Below are 18,464 nucleotides of genomic sequence, written 5' to 3'. Positions count from 1 at the left end.
TTACTAAAACTAAGAATAAAAAAAGTGGATATTACTAGCCCTCACAGAAATAAAAAGGATTACAAGGAAATACTATGCAACAAATTAAATAACCTATATGAAATGGACAAACTGCTAGAGAGACACAAACTACTGAAACTGACTCAAAAAAAAAAAAAATGAATAGACCTATAACAAGAGATTGAATTCCTGATCAAAAATCTTCCCACAGGACTTCCCTGGTGGCACAGTGGTTAAGAATCCACCTGCCAATGCAGGGAACCAGGGTTCCAGCCCCGGTCTTGGAAGATCCCATGTGCCGCAGAGCAATTAAGCGCATGCGCCACAACTACTGAAGCCTGCGCGCCTGGAGCCCGTGCTCCGCAACAAGAGAAGCCACTGCGATGAGAAGACCGCACACCGCAACGAAGAGTAGACCCCACTCACTGCAACTAAAAGAAAACCCACGCACAGCAACAGGGACCCAACACAGCCAAAAATAAAATTAATTAATTTTTTAAAATCTTCCCACAAAGAAAAGCCTGGCTCAAGTGGCTTCACAGGTAAATTCTAACAAATATGGAAAGAATTAATACCAGTTTTTCACAAACTCTTCCCCTAAACCAGGACAGTTTTTTTGTTTGTTTGTTTTTGTTTTTGTTTTTGCGGTACACGGGTCTCTCACCTCTGTGGCGTCTCCCGCTGCGGAGCACAGGCTCCGGACGTGCAGGCTCAGCGGCCCATGGGCCCAGCCGCTCCGCGGCATGCGGGATTCCCCCGGACCGGGGCACGAACCCGTGTCCCCTGCATCAGCAGACGGACTCTCAACCAGTGCGCCACCAGGGAAGCCCGAACCAGGACACTTTCTAACTCATTCTATGAGGTCAGCGTTACCCTGATACCAAAGCCAGACAAAAATATCACAAGAAAACCACAAATCCATCATCTTTTATGAACAAAGACACACACACACACAAATCAACAACAAAAACTATTAAACCAAACCCAACAACCTAAAAAAAAAATTATGCGCAGGAATTCCCTGGTGGTCCAGTGTTAGGACTCCACGTTCTCACTACTGGGGGACCAGGTTCAATCCCTCGTCAGGGAACTAAGATCCCACAAGCCGTGCAGCGCACCCAAATTAAAAAAAAAAATTACGTGCAATAGTCAAGTGATATTTATTCCAGGAATGCAATGTTGGTCCAAAATTGGGAAAAATCAATCAATACAATACACCGTATTAATACAGTAAGTGACAAAACTGTATGCTTATCTCAACAGATGCAGAAAAAGCATTTGATAAAATCCAACACCCTTTCATGATAAAAACAGTCAACAAATTATGAATAGAAGGGAACTTTCTCACCTTGATAAAGGACATCTGCACAAAACCCACAGTTAACATCATACTTAACGGCGAAACACTCAAAGTTTTCCCTCTAAGATCAGGAACAACACAAGGATGCCCACCCTCATTTCTACTCAACATTGTACTGGAGGGTCCAGCCAGAGCAGTCAGGGAGAAAAAGAAATAAGGCATCCAAAGGAAGAAGGAAAACCATTCACAGATGACATGATCACGTCTATAGAAGACGCTGGGAAATCACAAAATTTTTTAAAATTAGAGGTAATAAATTTAGCAAGGTTGCAGGATGCAAGATCAATATACAAAAATCAGTTATATTATTACATACCAGCAGTGAACAATCTGAAAATGAAATTAAGGGGACAATTTCATTTATAATAGCATCGAAAAGAATAAAATACTTAGAAATAAGTTTAACAAAGGAAGCACAAAACGTTTACATTGAAAACTAAAAAACACTGTTGAAATAAATTAAAGCCCTAATAAACGAAAAGACAGCTTGTGTTCACAGATTGGAAGACTTTTTTTTTTTTAATTATAGTTGATTTACAATGTTGTGTTAGTTTCAGGCAGTGAATCAGTGAATCAGCAGTGAATCAGTTATAAATATACATATATCCGCTCTTTTTTTTAGATTCTTTTCCCATATAGGTCATTACAGAGCATTGGGTAGAGTTCCCTGCCCTATACAGTAGGTCCTTATTAATTATCTATCTTATATGTAGTAGTATGTATATGTTAATCCCAATCGCCTAATTTATCCCTCCTCCCTGGAAGACTTAATACTGTTAAGACAGCAGTACTCCCCGAATTGATCTAGAGATTCAATGCAATCCTCCTCAAAATCTCAACAGCATTTTTTGCAATAAGTGATAAGCTGACCCTAAAATTCATATGGAAATGCAAAGAACTCAGGATAGCCAAAACAAGCTTGAAAAAGAAGAACACAGTTGGAAGACTCACGCTACCCAATTTCAAAACTTACTGCAAAGGTACAGAAATGAAGACTGTGGGGTACTAGAATTTGGGTAGACATAAACATCACTGGAATAGATTTGAGAGTCCAGAAATATACTCTTGCATTTATGGCCAACTGATTTATTTTATTATTTTATTTTTTTGGCTGTGCTGCGGCATACGGGATCTTAGTTCTCCAAGCAGGGATCGAACCCTTGCCCCCCTGCAGTGGAAGCGTGGAGCTCTAACCGCTGGACTGCCAGGTAATTCCCCAACTGATTTTTAACCCAAGGTGCCAAAACTATTCAATGAGTAAAGAATGTTCAACAACTGGTGCTGGGACAACTGGATAGCTATAAGCAAAAGTATGACATTGGACTTCTACCCCACACCATATATAAAAGTTAATTCAAACTGGATCAGAGACCTCAATGTAAGAGCTAAAACTACAAAATATTTAAAAGAAAATATACGGGCTTCCCTGGTGGCGCAGTGGTTGAGAGTCCGTCTGCTGATGCAGGGGACACGGGTTCGTGCCCCGGTCCGGGTAGATCCCACATGCCGCGGAGCAGCTAGGCCCGTGAGCCATGGCCGCTGAGCCTGCGCGTCCGGAGCCTGTGCTCCGCAATGGGAGAGGCCACAACAGTGAGAGGCCCACATAACGCAAAATAAATAAATAAATAAAAATTTAAAAAAATAAATAAATGAAAGAAAATATAGGAGTAAATCTTCATGGATTGGTCAATGGCTTCTTGGATATGACACCAAAAGCATAGGTGAAAAAAGAAAGAAAAGACAGGAGTTCATCAAAATTTAAAACTTTTCTGCTTCAAAGGACACAAGAAAGTGCAAAGACAACCCACATAATGGGAGAAAATATCTGCAAATCATTTATCTCATAAAGGGCTGTTCTTGATACCAGATGTAAAGAACTTTTGCAAACCAACAAATGAAAAGACAAATAACCCAATTTAAAAATGGACAAAGGGGGACCTCCCTGGTGGCGCAGGGGTTAAGAATCCACCTGCCAATGCAGGGGACGCGGGTTCAAGCCCTGGTCCAGGGAGATACCACACGCCACAGAACAACTAGGCCCGTGCGCCACAACCACTGAGCCTGTGCTCTGGAGCCCACAAGCCACAATTACTGAGCCCGCGTGCCACAACTACTGAAGCCTGTGCACCTAGAGCCCATGCTCCGCAACAAGAGAAGCCACCGCAATGAGAAGCCCGTGCGCCGCAATGAAGAGTAGCCCCCGCTCACCGCAACTAGAGAAAGCTCGAGTGCAGCAACAAAGACCCAACACAGCCATAAATAAATAAATGTTTTTTAAAAATGGACAAAGGATTTGAATAGACATTTCTCTGTAGAAGATATACAAATGGACAATAAGCACATGAAAAGCTTACCGTTAGCCATTAGGAAAATAAGAAAAAAAAACAACCCATGATGAGCAAAATACCACTTCACACCCACTAGGAAGCTGAATTCAAAAAGACATATAATAACAAGTGTTAATGAGGATGTGGAGAAACCAGCACTCTCCTACAATGCTGGTGAGCGCGTAAAATGATGCAGTCACTATGGAAAACTGTCTGGGGGTTTCTCAAGGTTAAACATAAGGATTACCATATGACTCAGCAATTCCACTCCTAGGTACATACCCAGAAGAAATGAATGCATATGCGCCCACAAAACTTTGTCCGAAAATGTTCACAGCAGCATTATTCCTAAGAGCCAAAAAGTGGAAACACCCCAAATGTCCATCAGGTGAGGACTGGATAAACATAAGGTGGCATAACCATAGAGTGGAATGTTATGCAGCCATGAAAAGGAATGAAGTTCTGATAGATGCTATAGCAAGGATGAACCTTGAACACATTAATGCAAAGTGAAAGCAGCCAGACACAAACAGCTACAGAGCATATGATTTCATTCATATGAAATGTCCAGAGCAGACAAATTCATAGACAGAAAGTAGATGAGCAGCTGCCAGGAGCTGGGGTTGGGGAGTGACTTGACTGCCTAATGGGCACAGTTTCTTTTGGGGACATGAAAATGTTCCAAAATTAGATACTGGTGATCACTGCACAACTCTGAATACACTAAAATCAGCCGGATAGTACCCTTTAAAAGGATGAATTTTATGGTCTGTGAATTATATCTCAGTAAAGATGTCATTTTAGAACAAAAAGCACAAGAGCCACCTATGTACCAACAAGGGGAAAAGTCCATCTTAAAAAGCTTTAAGATAAAAAACTACTGCTGAGGGACTTCCCTGGTGGTCCAGTGGTTAAGAATCTGCCTGCCAATGCAGGGGACATGGGTTTGATCCCTGGTCTGGGAAGATCCCACATGTCGCAGGGCAACTAAGCCCGTGCGCCACAACTACTGAGCCTGCGCTCTAGAGCCCGCGAGCCACAACTACTGAAGCCCGCGTGCCTAGAGCCTGTGCTCCAAAACAAGAGAAGCCACCACAATGAGAAGCCTGCGCACCACAACGAAGAGTAGCCCCCGCTCACCGCAACTAGAGAAAGCTCACATGCAGCAACGAAGACCCAGAGCAGCCAAAAAACAAACAAACACAAGAACTGCTGGGCTTCCCTGGTGGCACAGTGGTTAAGAATCTGCCTGCCAATGCAGGGGACACGGGTTCGATCCCTGGTCCGGGAAGATCCCACATGCCGCGGAGCAACTAAGCCCATGTGCCACTACTACTGAGCCGGTGCTCTAGAGCCTGGAATTCATAACTACTGAGCCCGCATGCTGCAACTACTGGAGCCCGCGCACCTAGAGCCCGTGCTCCGCAACAAGAGAAGCCACCGTAATGAGAAGCCTGTGCACTGCAACGAAGAGTAGCCCCTGCTCACCGCAACTAGAGAAAGCCCACGCACATCAACGAAGACCCAATACAGCCAAAAAAAAAAAAAGAATCTTCAACGCTTCCAAGGGATAGTGTACAAAAAGGAGAAAAAAAGTAACTTTGTGGCAAGGAAAGCTGACAGACATGCCATCTCACCCAAAAGATCAAGGTCAACATCACCCACAGGAAGCTTTATTGATATCATGGACCACGGATAGGATGTGAGAAGAGTACCTCATCTTTGTGGTCCTCTTCCCCACAACCCACAGCCCCACTCAAACCATGAGAAAATACCAGATAAACCCAAATTGCGGGACAGTCTATAAAATACCAAGGTCATGAGGGCTACCCTGGTGGCGCAGTGGTTGAGAGTCCGCCTGCCGATGCAGGGGACACGGGTTCGTGCCCCGGTCCGGGAAGATCCCACATGCCGCAGAGCAGCTGGGCCTGTGAGCCATGGCCGCTGAGCCTGCACATCCGGAGTCTATGCTCCGCAGCGGGAGAGGCCACAACAGTGAGAGGCCCGCTTACCACAAAAAAAAAAAAAAAAAAAAACCAAGGTCATGAAAAGCAAAGGCTGTGGCGCTGTCATAGCTGGGCGGAAGCTAAGGAGACGGGATGACCCAATGCGATGTGGGATCCTGGATGGGGTCCTGGGACAGAAAAAGGACGTATTGGGGACAACTGCGGAAATGTGAATCAATTCTGGCTTTCGTTAATAATGATAATATGCCAAGGTTAATTTCTTAGCTGTGAGAAATACACCACGGCAAGGTAAGAGGTTAACCTTAGGTAAAGACGGGTGAAGAGTATATGCGAGCTCTCTGTGCTATCCCCATAACTTTCCTGTATGTTTACAGCTTGCTTACTTTCTGTAAATCTAAAGTTATGCCAAAATAAAAAATGTCTTAAAGAAACGAAACAAAGGCAAAAACCCCTCAAGACACTAAATAGCAAAGAACTTGGCGTGAGGCATGACACATTCCAGCGAGATTTTGGACTATCAAAGATAAGACCTGGGAATTCCCTGGCGGTCCAGTGGTTAGGACTCAGAGCTCTCACTACCAGGGCCTGGGTTCAATCCCTGGTCAGGAACTAAGATCCCGCAAGCTGCACGGCACGGTCAAAAAAAAAGAAGAACACAAAACCAAAACCAAACAAAAAGACAGACTTAATCCTGGCATTTAATGTGGTGGTGGGGGGGCATTCACACATAAAAAAAATAAAGAAAAAGAATCTGAGAAGAGCTACAAGCTGATGAAGGTGGTCCCAAGCAAAAGGCAAGAAGAACCTCCACCTTACTCTTCCTATAGGAGAGAACTGTATTTTACAGCGAGTAAACAGTCCAAGAACTCTTGTAATTAAAAATCAAGCTAGATGGACCTAGAGACTGTCACACAGAGTGAAGTAAGTCAGAAAGAGAAAAACAAATATCGTATATTAATGCATATATGTGGAATCTAGAAATATAGCACAGATATTTGCAAAGCAGAAATAGAGACAGAGATGTAGAGAACAAATGTATGGATACCAAGGGGGAAGGGGAGGGTGGGAGGAATTGGGAGATTGGGATTGACACATATACACTATTGATACTATGTATAAAATAGATAACTAATGAGAACATACTGTATAGCGCTATGTTAACTCTACTTAATGCACCGTGGTGACCTAAATGGGAAGGAAATCCAAAAAGAGGGGATATATGCATATGTATAGCTGATTCATTTTGCTGTACAGCAGAAACTAACACAACATTGTAAAGCAGCTACACTCCAATAAAAATTAATTTAAAAAAAATCAAGCTAGGACATCCTTTTGCCAGGAGCGTATTCCAGGTGGGGGCCTCCCCACCTCAGAAAGTGGCCTGCTCTGAGCTTGCTGTCAACCTGTGCCAGGCGGTGCCACCGGGAGATGCCACTAGGGCAGAGGCCGCTGGAGCCGGGCTTCCTCCTGAATGGCTTCCGCCTAGACGAGGGGAAGTGTCGCAAGATGAGGAGACGTGTCAGCCCAAACCACAGGCAGCCTCTCTCAAGCTGAGTGGGCGGCTCACAGCCCCCGGTCACAGGCCCCTGATCTTGACTTATAGATCCCTGGGACTCCATCGCCCCACCAGCCAGAAAAGAACAACTCTGAGGGTATCATCCTCAAAGCCACTGGCTCCCTGGCTGCAGGGCCTGCTGAGGGCCTTGTAGGCAAGCAGGCTGTGACCCTCCAGAAGGATCCTGGCCATGAGCACAGAAGACAGAGGCCCCGTGGCTGGGACAGTAGGGGCTGTGTCCCCAGCCCACCCCGGGGCTTCCTCCAGGGCTGGCCTGGCTGTGCCAGGGCGTATCACCCGGCAAGCAGACGTAACCCCAGCTGGGACTGTTCCTGCCTGCTGTGCTCGCCTGCTGGCCTGCCAGTCCCTAGAGACTCTTATGGCTGGGAAAACGTGTCATGGGGCAGAGTCTCCAGGGTGCCTCGTCCTCCTCCTCCGTCTGGGCATCAGGGTGTCATCGGGGCCCTGGGCAGCTCTGCTGGCCACCTGTCCACACGCTATGGGTCTGTGATCCAAGCGGGTTCAAGTTTAGGCAAAGGAGGTCTCCCAGAACAAACAGAGCATGGTTCTCCATGCTGTGGCATTTGACTGGAATCCCCCTGGGAGTTTCAAGTTGGTCTGGGGAGGGGTCTGGCACTGGGCATCTCCCCGTGACGGACACTAATGGGCTGCCAGGACTCAGAAGCGATGACCCCAGCAGCTTCCTTTCCTTGGTTCTTGGTCCAAGCAGGCACTTGGGTATCCTCGGGCAGGGGGGTGGGGGTGGGAGGGAAGCTGCCTTCAGACCTCGGGTCCCCGTTGAGAGAGTGTGCGAGCGCCCAGACAGAGTGGCTGCCTGGTACCCAGGCAAGAAGCAAGAGTCGGAAGGGATGGCTCACTGGAAGCTGTGCAGGACCTCAGTCACCTCAGCCCAGGGAGGGGGCCCTGCTCGGCCCCATCTCACAGCCAGGAAGCCGGTCCAGAGAGACAGCCATGCCTGGCCGGCCCCGAGGTCTTAGCCTGTTACTGTTATTACCCTGTGCCCAAAGGGCAAATCACAGCCCTCCCCATAAAAAGGATACACTTGCTTCTGTCCCCCCTGGAGCACCCCAAAACCCTCTTCTATTCTCAGTCCCACACAACCCAGGTGGGCTATGAGCCCCTAAAGGCAAGTCACAGGGCTGTCCGCTGGTCCCCTTCTCAGTGGACATCTGTGCAGTGAAATTAATCCAAGTTTGGTCTTAAGGTACCTTCAGGGAACAAATATGCGTGCTCCTACCCTGTGCCAGAATGGCGAGGAACGCTCAAAGATCCCTGCCCTTGTGGACCTGCCGTCCGCGGGGTGGGGAGAAAACAACACACAAAACAGTTTCCAGTCCTAAGATGAGCTCTGAAGAAAACACATCTAGGCACGCGGTCTGAGTGCCAGGGCCCTGTGTGAACCAGGGTAGGTCAGGGACGGCCTCTCAGAGGGGTGAGGTTTGAGCAGGGACCCAAGGAGAGAGGGGCAGGGTGTGGAGAACTCTGGACAAAGAGGAGATGTGGAGGAAGGAAGAGAAAGGCCCCGAGTAGGCGTGAGTCTGGGGGGTTCAGGGGCGGCCAGGAGGCTGTGTGGCCGGCGGGATGAGCTTGGGGGGCAGTGGGAGCAGGCGAGGGCGGGGGTGTTGGGGGGCCAGTGGAGGACTTGGACTTTTAGCCCAAGCGTGGGGGCCGCAGAGCGTGGCGGGCAGAAGAGGGACATGCCCAGACTCAGGTGTTCACAGGTACCCTGTGGACACTGTGGGCGGTGGGGGAGGCAGGGCGGGTGCCAGGGGACCAGGGCAGAGGCAGCTGCACTGGTCCAGGTCGTGGAAGGGGTCGGGACGGGTGAAGCGCGGCGAGGACACGCTGATGTGGGAGCCCTGGGATGGACTCTTTGGCCAATCCCAAGTCCACTCATTCAACCCAGGTGAACAGCTGCCGGGCAGCATCCTGGCCTCCACACCCAGGGAGGGGAGGGCCACACACCCAGTGCTGGCCATCCATCTCCCCATGTCCTCCTCTGTGTAGACACGTGTTCTACACAGGTGTCCCATGTCCACGTGCAAATCCTGGGAGTGGGTGACTAGACACAGCCTGAGCATCCATCACCACCAAGAGGCTGGTGAACAAACAAAGGTGGCTTTGTGCCATGGAGTACTATGCAGCCGTGACAACAACAAGAAAGCACCCTGTGTAACAGGCCATGAGCCTCGAGCCAGGGCCCACAGCCAGGCAGGAGGGCACAAAGGTCCTCGTGTAGCAGTCACCTACCTGCTTCCAGGCAGCTGCTGCCTGTCCTCGTCTAGACAGAAAGACCTACTGCCTCCTCCAAGAAGCATTCCCTGACCACCATTCCCACCCCAAGGCTCCCTATGGGGCCGCCGTCTCCCACATGCCTCCACTCCCTTCTCACTGGAAAGTACCTCCTCAGAGAAGGACCTCTAGGGCCTCTCAGGTAGAGTGAACAAGTGGGTAAGGATGGGGCTCAGAGCCTCACCCCCACCGCCTGCCCCATTTCTGCCCCTCAACTGCCTCATCTGTAAAATGGGGCCAAGCTGAGGGGACGTACAGACAGCACTCAGTGCCTAGCACACAGTGAGTATGTCAAGGGCAAGGAAAGTCCATTCAGTGTGACAGGAAGACCAGAGCCGCCCCCCAATCGCCACCAGAGGAGGCAACTCGAGCAGCTGAGCCGTGGCACCGGGCACCCCAATGGGCACTGCAAAAATCCCCACAAGGGCTTCACTTATTCCTCAACACCCGGCTTTGTTCCAGAAACTTCTGAGGTACAAATGCAGTGCAGAGGGAGGGAAAACTGGACCCTGTGAAGCTGGAGCCAAGGGGAAAAGGGAGGCTGGAAAATCCAACGGAGCCAGGGGTGAGGATGCTACTTCAGGTACAGGACAGCAGGCCTGGGGGAAGGGGGCCACCCATGAAGGCCGAGGCTCTGGGTTCAAGTCTGGCCACTTGGGCAAACCTCTGTGACTCAGTTTCCTCGTCAGTAGACGGAGATCAAGCACTGGCCTCGAAGTAGGTGAGGCGCCTTGTACCCAGGTCCCAGCATGGATCCTGGCAAGCAGCACGTGAGACAGCACTGTCCTCTCTCACTGGGACAGCCGCAGTGACTCCTGCTGGCCCCCCACCTCCATTCTTACCGCTCTGGGAGGGTCAGGAAGCTCCAAGCAGCAATTACAAACATTTCGACGAAGCAGGACCCCTAGGATGTGCTGCGTGGTTGGAAAACAAGTTTCTGAACAATATAAACAGGGTAGTCCCAGTTCTGGAAAGAAGATGTACCCCCAAAAGAAGCAACCCCGAATAGTGCTGTGTATTTTCTATAGGTACCAGCGTGTCCATATGTACGTAAACACGAGAGGGCTCTGACAGGATATATGCCAAACTGACAATGGTGCTTCCACATGGAGCTGGAAGGAAGGGACAGGGTGGGCAATGTATCCTTCATCTGTCATGGTTTCCCTTTTTCCGAGAACTCAGTCTTCAGTGTTCTACTTATGTAATTAAAATTAGGGGGCTTCCCTGGTGGCGCAGTGGTTGAGAGTCCGCCTGCCGATGCAAGGGACACGGGTTCGTGCCCCGGTCGGGAAGATCCCACATGCCACGGAGCGGCTGGGCCCGTGAGCCATGGCCGCTGAGCCTGCGCGTCCGGAGCCTGTGCTCCGCAACGGGAGAGGCCACAGCAGTGAGAGGCCCGCGTACCGCAAAAAAAACCACAAAAAAACACAAACAAAAACTTAGGAAAAATAGGCATCTGACAGGCAGTTTCCTGACCCCCATGGGCCCAGTGGTCTTGCCTTCAACTCAGGTCCCTTTCCATATCTGAAGGGGGCACCTGTGGAGCCCTCTGCCTGGGACACCCTCCTCTGGGGTCTGCAAGGGGCTGGCTCCATTGCAGGCCCGCCCTGACCACCCCGTCTGAAGCAGCCCCTGCCCAACCACTCTCTCACTCTCCCCATCATTTTCACTGCACTTCTCCATCTTCAGAATGTCACTGCTCATTTAACCATTCTGCTGACCTCTGTCCATCTCGGTCCCCGCTGGGTCCCCAGCACCCGGCATGCTGTCAGACACAGAGTTAACCTCAAGGATCCGGAAAGCCAGAAATCGCTCCATCCGTCACCTCGGCCCCAGCCCCAGATACAAGCACCGTAGTGTCCACTACTGACCTGACAGCCAAAAGCCATGGCCACAACTTCCCAACCCCACTATCCCCGGGCAGTGGGCTCTGGAGGAGACAGGCCCGGCTCAGGGCCCGCTCCTGCCCTCCTCCCTATGTGACTTCAAGCCAGTCCACCTCTGAGGCCTCAGTTTCCCTACCTGTGAAGCAGGGATGCTAAGGGCAGTATCTGCCCCCAAGGATGGCTGGGACCATGTGGTCAGATTTTAGACATAAGTCCCTGGGGCACGACACACAGTGACTCCCCACAAACATCAGCTCTTACTGTGTTATAAACATCCATCAGCAGGTGAAACCGAAAGGGCCACCCAGCTCCCTGTTCAAGGTGAGGGTGACTCCAAAGGGGAAAATCCCCAGCATCTAGCAGGGACCTCACTGCCAATACTAACAGGAACCCCAATGTACCTGGAAGCAGGAGCCTTTTCTCTCTAGTGCCATTTTGCCTCGGAGGCAGGGTAATTTTTTTCTTTATTCGGACTGGGGCTAATGGACTATAAATATCTCATTATTGGCTTGCATTTTTCCAAAGCTCTAACAATAAGGGCTTAATTACAGTATGCGGTTGGCAACCCCAGTAAATTAAGGGTTAGCCGACGTCCCCATTTCTTTCTGCAGCTGAGGGGCCTGTAATTTCGGCATTTTCATTCAAATCGGGCAAAAGCTTGGCAGATGTGGCTCTGAACCAAATGCAAACACCGGAGAGACACAGGGTTCCATGCCATGCCCAGCGTTTTCTGCCCGCACTACCTTTGAAAACTCCAAATCTGGAACTGTCCACGAGGCCATCCTCTGCCCTCACCCACAATGAACTGGACTTTTTACCAGAGGATTTCAATCCGTGTACCTAGCAAGGGCCATTATCCCCAGACAAATAACTCTGAAAAGCATTTGGGCAGCCCAGAGCTGAGCTCTGGAGAAATCTGTCTTCCTGGTTATAAACATAATCCCCAAATGAGCCAAAACGAATAAAGAATTATGTGGGGAGACAACCCACATGTGGGGTTCAAAGCTGTACATTTTTCCAGGCTTTTTACTATGAAAATACAACTGTTTGGAATAAGATGGGCTCACACGTCCATTTGGTCTGGGCCCTAACAGGTCTTGCACAGGCTTTCTGGGTCATTCAATTCTCTTCTAGATCACTCTGAGTAGTTATTTCGTAGTTGGTTGTCTGGACACATTGTCTCGTCAATTCGATACTGTTGGGCCTTTTTTGCTCCCAATTTCCCACCATCATATGCTGAATGAGCATAAAAAAACTCTCATGGCCAGTCACCATTCCCACTGAGAAACAGCAGGAACGGGCTCCCACAAGCATTTCAGGACCTGGTTCACCAGCTGGTTCCAGCTGCCTCCCCAGAGCTCAAAGTACACTGACAGGTGCTCAATGAGTGTCTGTGCTAAAATGAGGTGTTACTTATATTAACAATCATGAATTCCTTTTCTTTAAGGAAAGAGAAATTAACAACTGATCTTCAGAGTCCTGACCCAGGGCTATACAAAATGCACAGGTCTAATGTTTCACAAGGATTAGCTCATTCGAATGCTCAGCCCGCTCCCAGGAGAGAGGAACCATCATGAACCCCGCTTTCCAGACAAAGAAACTGAGGCCCAAGAAGTGAGGTCATTCAGCTGATGGATGCCACCTTCCCACAGGTGCCTCTGGACTCTGCCTGCTCCGGCTGGCCTGGGTACTACAGATCACACAGGCAAAGGCCCTTCGGCTTTGCCTGAAAGGAAGGACCATGGAAACAGCAGCTGTCATTTGAACACCGAAGAGCTGTTAAGGGACAAACCAGCCCAAAGAGCAAGCCATGTGCCCACCCCTCAGTCTGGCAGGGATGTGAGCCAACGGTCATCTGACACGCATTCATCCAGTACCCACTGTGTGCCCCGCAGCGGCCCCATGATACAGCTACGTCTCCCTGCAGGGACCCATCACCCGAGACCAAATGGAAACGCAGCTGGAAACGGTAGAGTCCGTGGGTAGCTGCTTCTTGTCAAAAGAAAAATGGCACCGGGCCCTACATGTGCTCACAGCCACTACTCACTGAGAGCGCTGAGGCGGAGCTGCACATCAAAGGCAAGAGCTCTCAGCTTGCCCAGAACCAGATCCAGAAGGATCACAACAGTGCCACCAGCAGCTCTCCCTCTACCCAGGGCCCTCCCTGGCCTCCAAGTCTCCACGTGGCCTGCACCCCGCCCCACCCCAGTACCCCCCTCACCTCATCTCCCCCCACGCGCCCACTATACCGTGTTCCAGGCACACTCCCACCTCAGGGCCTTTGCCCTGGCTGTTCCCACAGCCTGGGACGCTCTTCCCACAGATCTCCACAGGTCCTCCCTCACCTCTTAAGTCTCTGTTCAAATGTCACCTTCCCATGGAGGCCTTCCCTGACCCTCCATTTAAACCTATAACCTCCCCCTGCCCTCTCCATAATCTTCTCTTTTTTTTCCATAAAACGGTTATCTTCTACCTCGTTTCTTCTTTATCTGCGTCCTGCTGGAAGGTCAGCTCCCCCAGGGCAGGGGCTTTGGTATCTTGCTCAGGGCTGTGTCTGCAGCCCTAGAACAGAACCAGGCACAGAGTGAACATGCTCAGAAAACACTTTTCAATGAACGAATGAAAAATGCATGACCTTTTACCTTTTAAGTGCTTTTTCACACCAGACACTCTTCCGAGACTCATTTAATCCTCACTCCACCCTCAATGCCCTAAGAGGTGAAACACACCCAACCTGGTGGCCTGCATGGGGCCCATGAGGAGGTAATGTTAAGAGCCCCATTTCCCAGCCGGGGAAACTGAGGCTCGGAAGACAAAGACTGACAGGATCAAGTCCAAGACTGGGAGACTCCAAGCTGGAGGCCTCAACCTCTGCCTCCCCTTCCTGCTCTTTTCCCAAGGGAATATTTCTACAGCCCTTCCCTTTGCCAGACCCTGAGGCTAAGTGACAAGGGTCACCAGGGAGCCACATCCTCCCCTCTCTTTAGGGCCACAGGTCTATCTGCTGGTACAGGGCAGGACAAGCCCTGGGCCTTAACCTTAAAGGTTTCCGGGGCCAGGAGGCTCCGGACAAATATGAAATGGGCCTGGGCAAGCACTAGGGAGTAGTGGGGACTCTGGCAGCTCAAGGGGCCACTCCTAGTCTGATGGGGCAGCCAGTGGCTGCTGCTTCTGAGACCCAGGCAGTTGGTGCCAGGCACAGGCCCAGGGAGGCCAGAATACGATGATTATAACAGCAGCAGCCACGGGTACAGGGTCCATGCACTCAACACAGTTAGCTCACCCTGTCCTGCAGAGAGGGCCTAGTAATCACCCCATTTTACGGAAAAGGAATCGGGCCATAGTCACACAGCCAAACATGCTAGAGCCAGGCCTAGGGCCCAGAGCCTGTGCTCTACACCACTAAACCCTAAACATCTTTGGGGTTTTTGCTAGCATGACCAAAATCTGATTTTGATGCAAAATCTCACTTTTAAATGTTGACAGCTAATTAAAAACAAAACATTTTAGGGCTCCCCTGGTGGCGCAGTGGTTAAGAATCTGCCTGTCAATGTAGGGGACACAGGTTCGAGCCCTGGTCCGGGAAGATCCCACATGCCGCAGAGCAACTAAGCCGGTGCGCCACAACTACTGAGCCTGCACTCTAGATCCCATGAGCCACAACTACTGAAGCCTGCGCGTCACAACTACAGAAGCCCGCACGCCTAGAGCCCGTGCTCTGCAACTAGAGAAGGCACTGCAGTGAGAAGCCCGCGCACGGCAAGGAAGAGTAGCCCCCGCTCGCCGCAACTAGAGAAAGCCCGCGTGCAGCAACGAAGACCCAACGCAGCCAAAAATAATAAAATAAATAAATTTATAAAAAACAAAACAAAACATTTTAAACTCCATGCTGGTGAAAAAAAAGACGGAGCAAGCAGGCTTCGGCCCCCGTGGCCATGGACCTGCAACCCCTGGTACGGGGCTGGGCTATCTGGGCTATTCTCACTCTCGGATCAAGTTCTTAGAAAAGCCACAAGGAGGAGGCAAGGAAACAGAGCAGCCCGTGCTGCCCCCAAGGCACAGAGCTTGACATGCTCTCCTGTTTGTTCCTTGAAACCAGCCGGGAAACCCTCTGTGTGGGTCCAGGGCGCAAGGGAGGAAAAGGGTCTTCAGCTGCAGCACAGTTTAGCCAAAGTCACAAAAAGAAGCAGGCAGTGGGACTCAAAGTGAGGCCTGCCTGCCATCCCCCTATGGCAGGGCTTTGTAGATGAGAAGCCTTACCCACACTCCAGAAATAAAAAGAAGTTGGCTCCTGTCTGAGCACCCCATACCCAAAGAGAGGCCTTTTTACAGCTTTGGCTCTCGGGCCCTGAATTAATGCGCTTAACGACCGACGTCACGCTGCAGGCTCTAGGAGGAGGTCGCCACAGGAGCCAGCTCAATAGCAGTTGGCCGTTGCCAGATGCCAGGGTGGGTGGGAGGGAAAGGTGAAGGGCAGGGGGCCCGAGAAGAGGTGGGGATGGGAGAGAGACCCGGGGTCTCCAACCCAGAGCCCTCAATCCCTCACTGAACAACCTCGAGCAAGAATGCGCAGCTCTCTGAGCCTCAGTTTTCTGCTCTAGAAAATGGGATCACAGCAGTGCCAGTCTCATAAGGCTTAAATGAAGTCCAGCGTGTAACTGCAGAGCACTGTTAATTCTGACTAGCCTTTGTTGTCGATACGTAAGGAACCAGCCCGGGGAGTAACAGCCCCATCCAAGTACACCTACTGTGTGCCAGGCACCATGCTAAGTGAGCACTTTCAACACACCATGTCACTGCATCCTTCCAACAGTCTTGTTGAGGGTCCATCACCCCATTTTTCAGAGGGGAAACTAAGGCTCAAAGAGGTCAAACAATCTGTGCGAGGTCACAAGGCAGGTGAAATGGACAGAGCTTTACAGACGCTCACCGGAAGCCTGGGCAGACGGGAAGATGGCCAAGCAGGGGGCCCACAGCCCAGCCCGAGGCTCAACCCACGCCGCGCTGATCCCAAGTACACACCTTTCCGCCACAGTAGACAGAGGGCATTGAGCCAGAGACAAAGCAGCAAAGGAGGAAATTCGTGCTGCTGGGAGCAAAACCCCAGGCCTCTGGGAAGGCAGGGGCGGGGCTGGGTGCCCAGCTGGTCTCCACTGAGTGCCAGCCTGGTGGCCTTGGGCAAATAGCAAGTCTTTTCTGAGCTGAACCAAGAAACAACTCAGCTTGGGGCCTGCTGGATGAACATTATCTCTTAACATTGATAACAACAATAATAATAATGATGACTATGACGTTATTATTTGGCAGCCACAGTCACAAATGGAGTCCTTCCCAGAATGCAGAAGTGGCCACCCATCTGGGAGGCAGAAGGACAAGAGGTGGGGGAAGGGAGAGGGGAGAACCAACCGCCCTCAGTGGCCACAGGGTCCATTCGCATCCATTAGCTTCCTGAATCCTGGAAACAGCCCAGAGAGTGGAATTTGTCCACTGGACAGATGGGCAATCTGAGGCTTCTCAGGGCTGCCTAGGGAAGGCTGTATACCAGCTCTTGCCACCACAACCTGATCAGGCAAGAAGTTCCTTCCCAGGATCCAAGGAGGGCCCCCAATTTTCAGGCTTTAGCTTGGGGTTTGGACCCTATGTTCCAGGGCCCCGGAGGCACCCTGACATGGGCCAGGAGAGACTCCTGGAGGAAGTTCCCCCTGGGGTCCTACTTCCAATAGAAAGGAGTTCAGGTCTCATCCTTCAGCTCCCTTCTCCTCTGCTTGCTCCCACCACCCCCTGCCACAGAGGTGACGGCTAGGGCACTGACAGGCAGATTAGGAGAAGGACAGACACCAGGACAGACAGACAAAAGGGTCCACTTGGAGGAGAGGAGCCAGCGTTCACCAGGCACCAAGTTGAAGAGTCAGCCCAGGAGAGCCAGACAACAGGGTCTCCTAGGTCCAGCCAGCCAGTCAGACAGACAGCAGAGGCCAGCTGGGTAACCCAACAGAGGAACAGCTAAGTGTTAAAGTCTGGGAAGGGCACGGATGGGCAACCAGACAGGACAGGTCATTCTGGATAGCTAGCCAGGCAGCAGGGGGCTGCCCTGCGGTACTGGGCAGATGGATAGCCAAATGGTGGCGGCGGGGAAACCTATCCAGGACAGAGAGACAGCCAACCAGACGACAGAAACTGCTCCAGATAAATGAACAGCCAGCCAGACCGCAGGGATCGGCCCAATAGATATCTAGGTGACAGGTTTCGGACAGAGAAGGGGAACCTATCCCTGACCCACAGACAACCAGATGGCATAATTCACCCACTACAGCCGGGGGCCAGAGAGTCGGCGGGGGTTCACCGTACCTCCTGGCCCACGCCCCCCAGCCCCGGCAGGGAGCCCTCCGCCCAGGGCGTCCCACAGGGCCCGCCTCCCTGTCCCCGTCCCCGTCGCGGGCACGCAAGCGCCGCAGTTACGCCGGCGGCGCAGGACGCGCCATTCCCGGTCCGCCCTCCGCGCCCTAGGCCGCCGCCTGCCCGCTGTCGCCGCCCCGCTCGCTCACCGGCCCACGAAGTTCTCGAGCACCGAGCTCTTGCCGGCGCTCTGGCCGCCCACCACGGCGATCTGCGGCAGGTCCAGGTGGCAGCTCTGGCCGATGGAGCTGAAGGCATCCTGCAGCTTGTTGACCAGCGGGATCAGCTCTTCCATCCCGCGGTTGCCCATGGCGCCGGCGGCCCCGGCCCGAGAGCCCAGCGCTCCCCGCCCGCCCCTGGCCCTCGATGATGCGGCCCCGCGGCGTCCGCGGCCGTTGCTCCCCGCCCGCCCGGGCCTCGGCGCGACGCCCGCTCCCGGCTCGGCCTCACGGTCGCCGCCTCATCCGGTTCTCAGGCAACACCCGACCCAAGCGACCTCCCACCCGGGCCCTGGGGCTGCACCCAAAGCTCTCGCGCCACCCTCGATTGGTTGGCTGCGCTGTCACTCGTGCACACAAGCCAATGAAAGCGAAGCACGGGCCTACGGCCAAATGAGTCTTCCCCCTGGGGACCTTCTCTCGGACTCATTGGACGAAAGAA

The 18,464-nt window shown here is 51.6% G+C and overlaps 1 protein-coding gene across 4 annotated transcripts in view; it reads right to left on the bottom strand.

Annotated features, from left to right (window-relative positions):
* DNM2 (dynamin 2) overlaps positions 1 to 18,139 on the bottom strand; it is an 89,229-nt gene extending 71,090 nt beyond the window's left edge. For all 4 annotated transcript variants that reach the window (XM_082837042.1, XM_082837044.1, XM_082837043.1 and 1 more), the window contains exon 1: positions 17,954 to 18,139. In XM_082837042.1, coding sequence (XP_082693168.1) covers positions 17,954 to 18,114 — 161 coding nt within the window. In that variant the 5' untranslated portion in view covers positions 18,115 to 18,139. The remainder of the gene's footprint in view (positions 1 to 17,953) is intronic.
* Positions 18,140 to 18,464: the final 325 nt, after the last annotated feature.

This window comes from Leucopleurus acutus (genome assembly GCF_964270905.1).
Source record: "Leucopleurus acutus genome assembly, chromosome: 3".
Classification (NCBI taxonomy): domain Eukaryota; kingdom Metazoa; phylum Chordata; class Mammalia; order Artiodactyla; family Delphinidae; genus Leucopleurus; species Leucopleurus acutus.
Note: the sequence above shows the minus strand (reverse complement) of the source record. Positions and strands in the feature narration are given on the sequence as shown.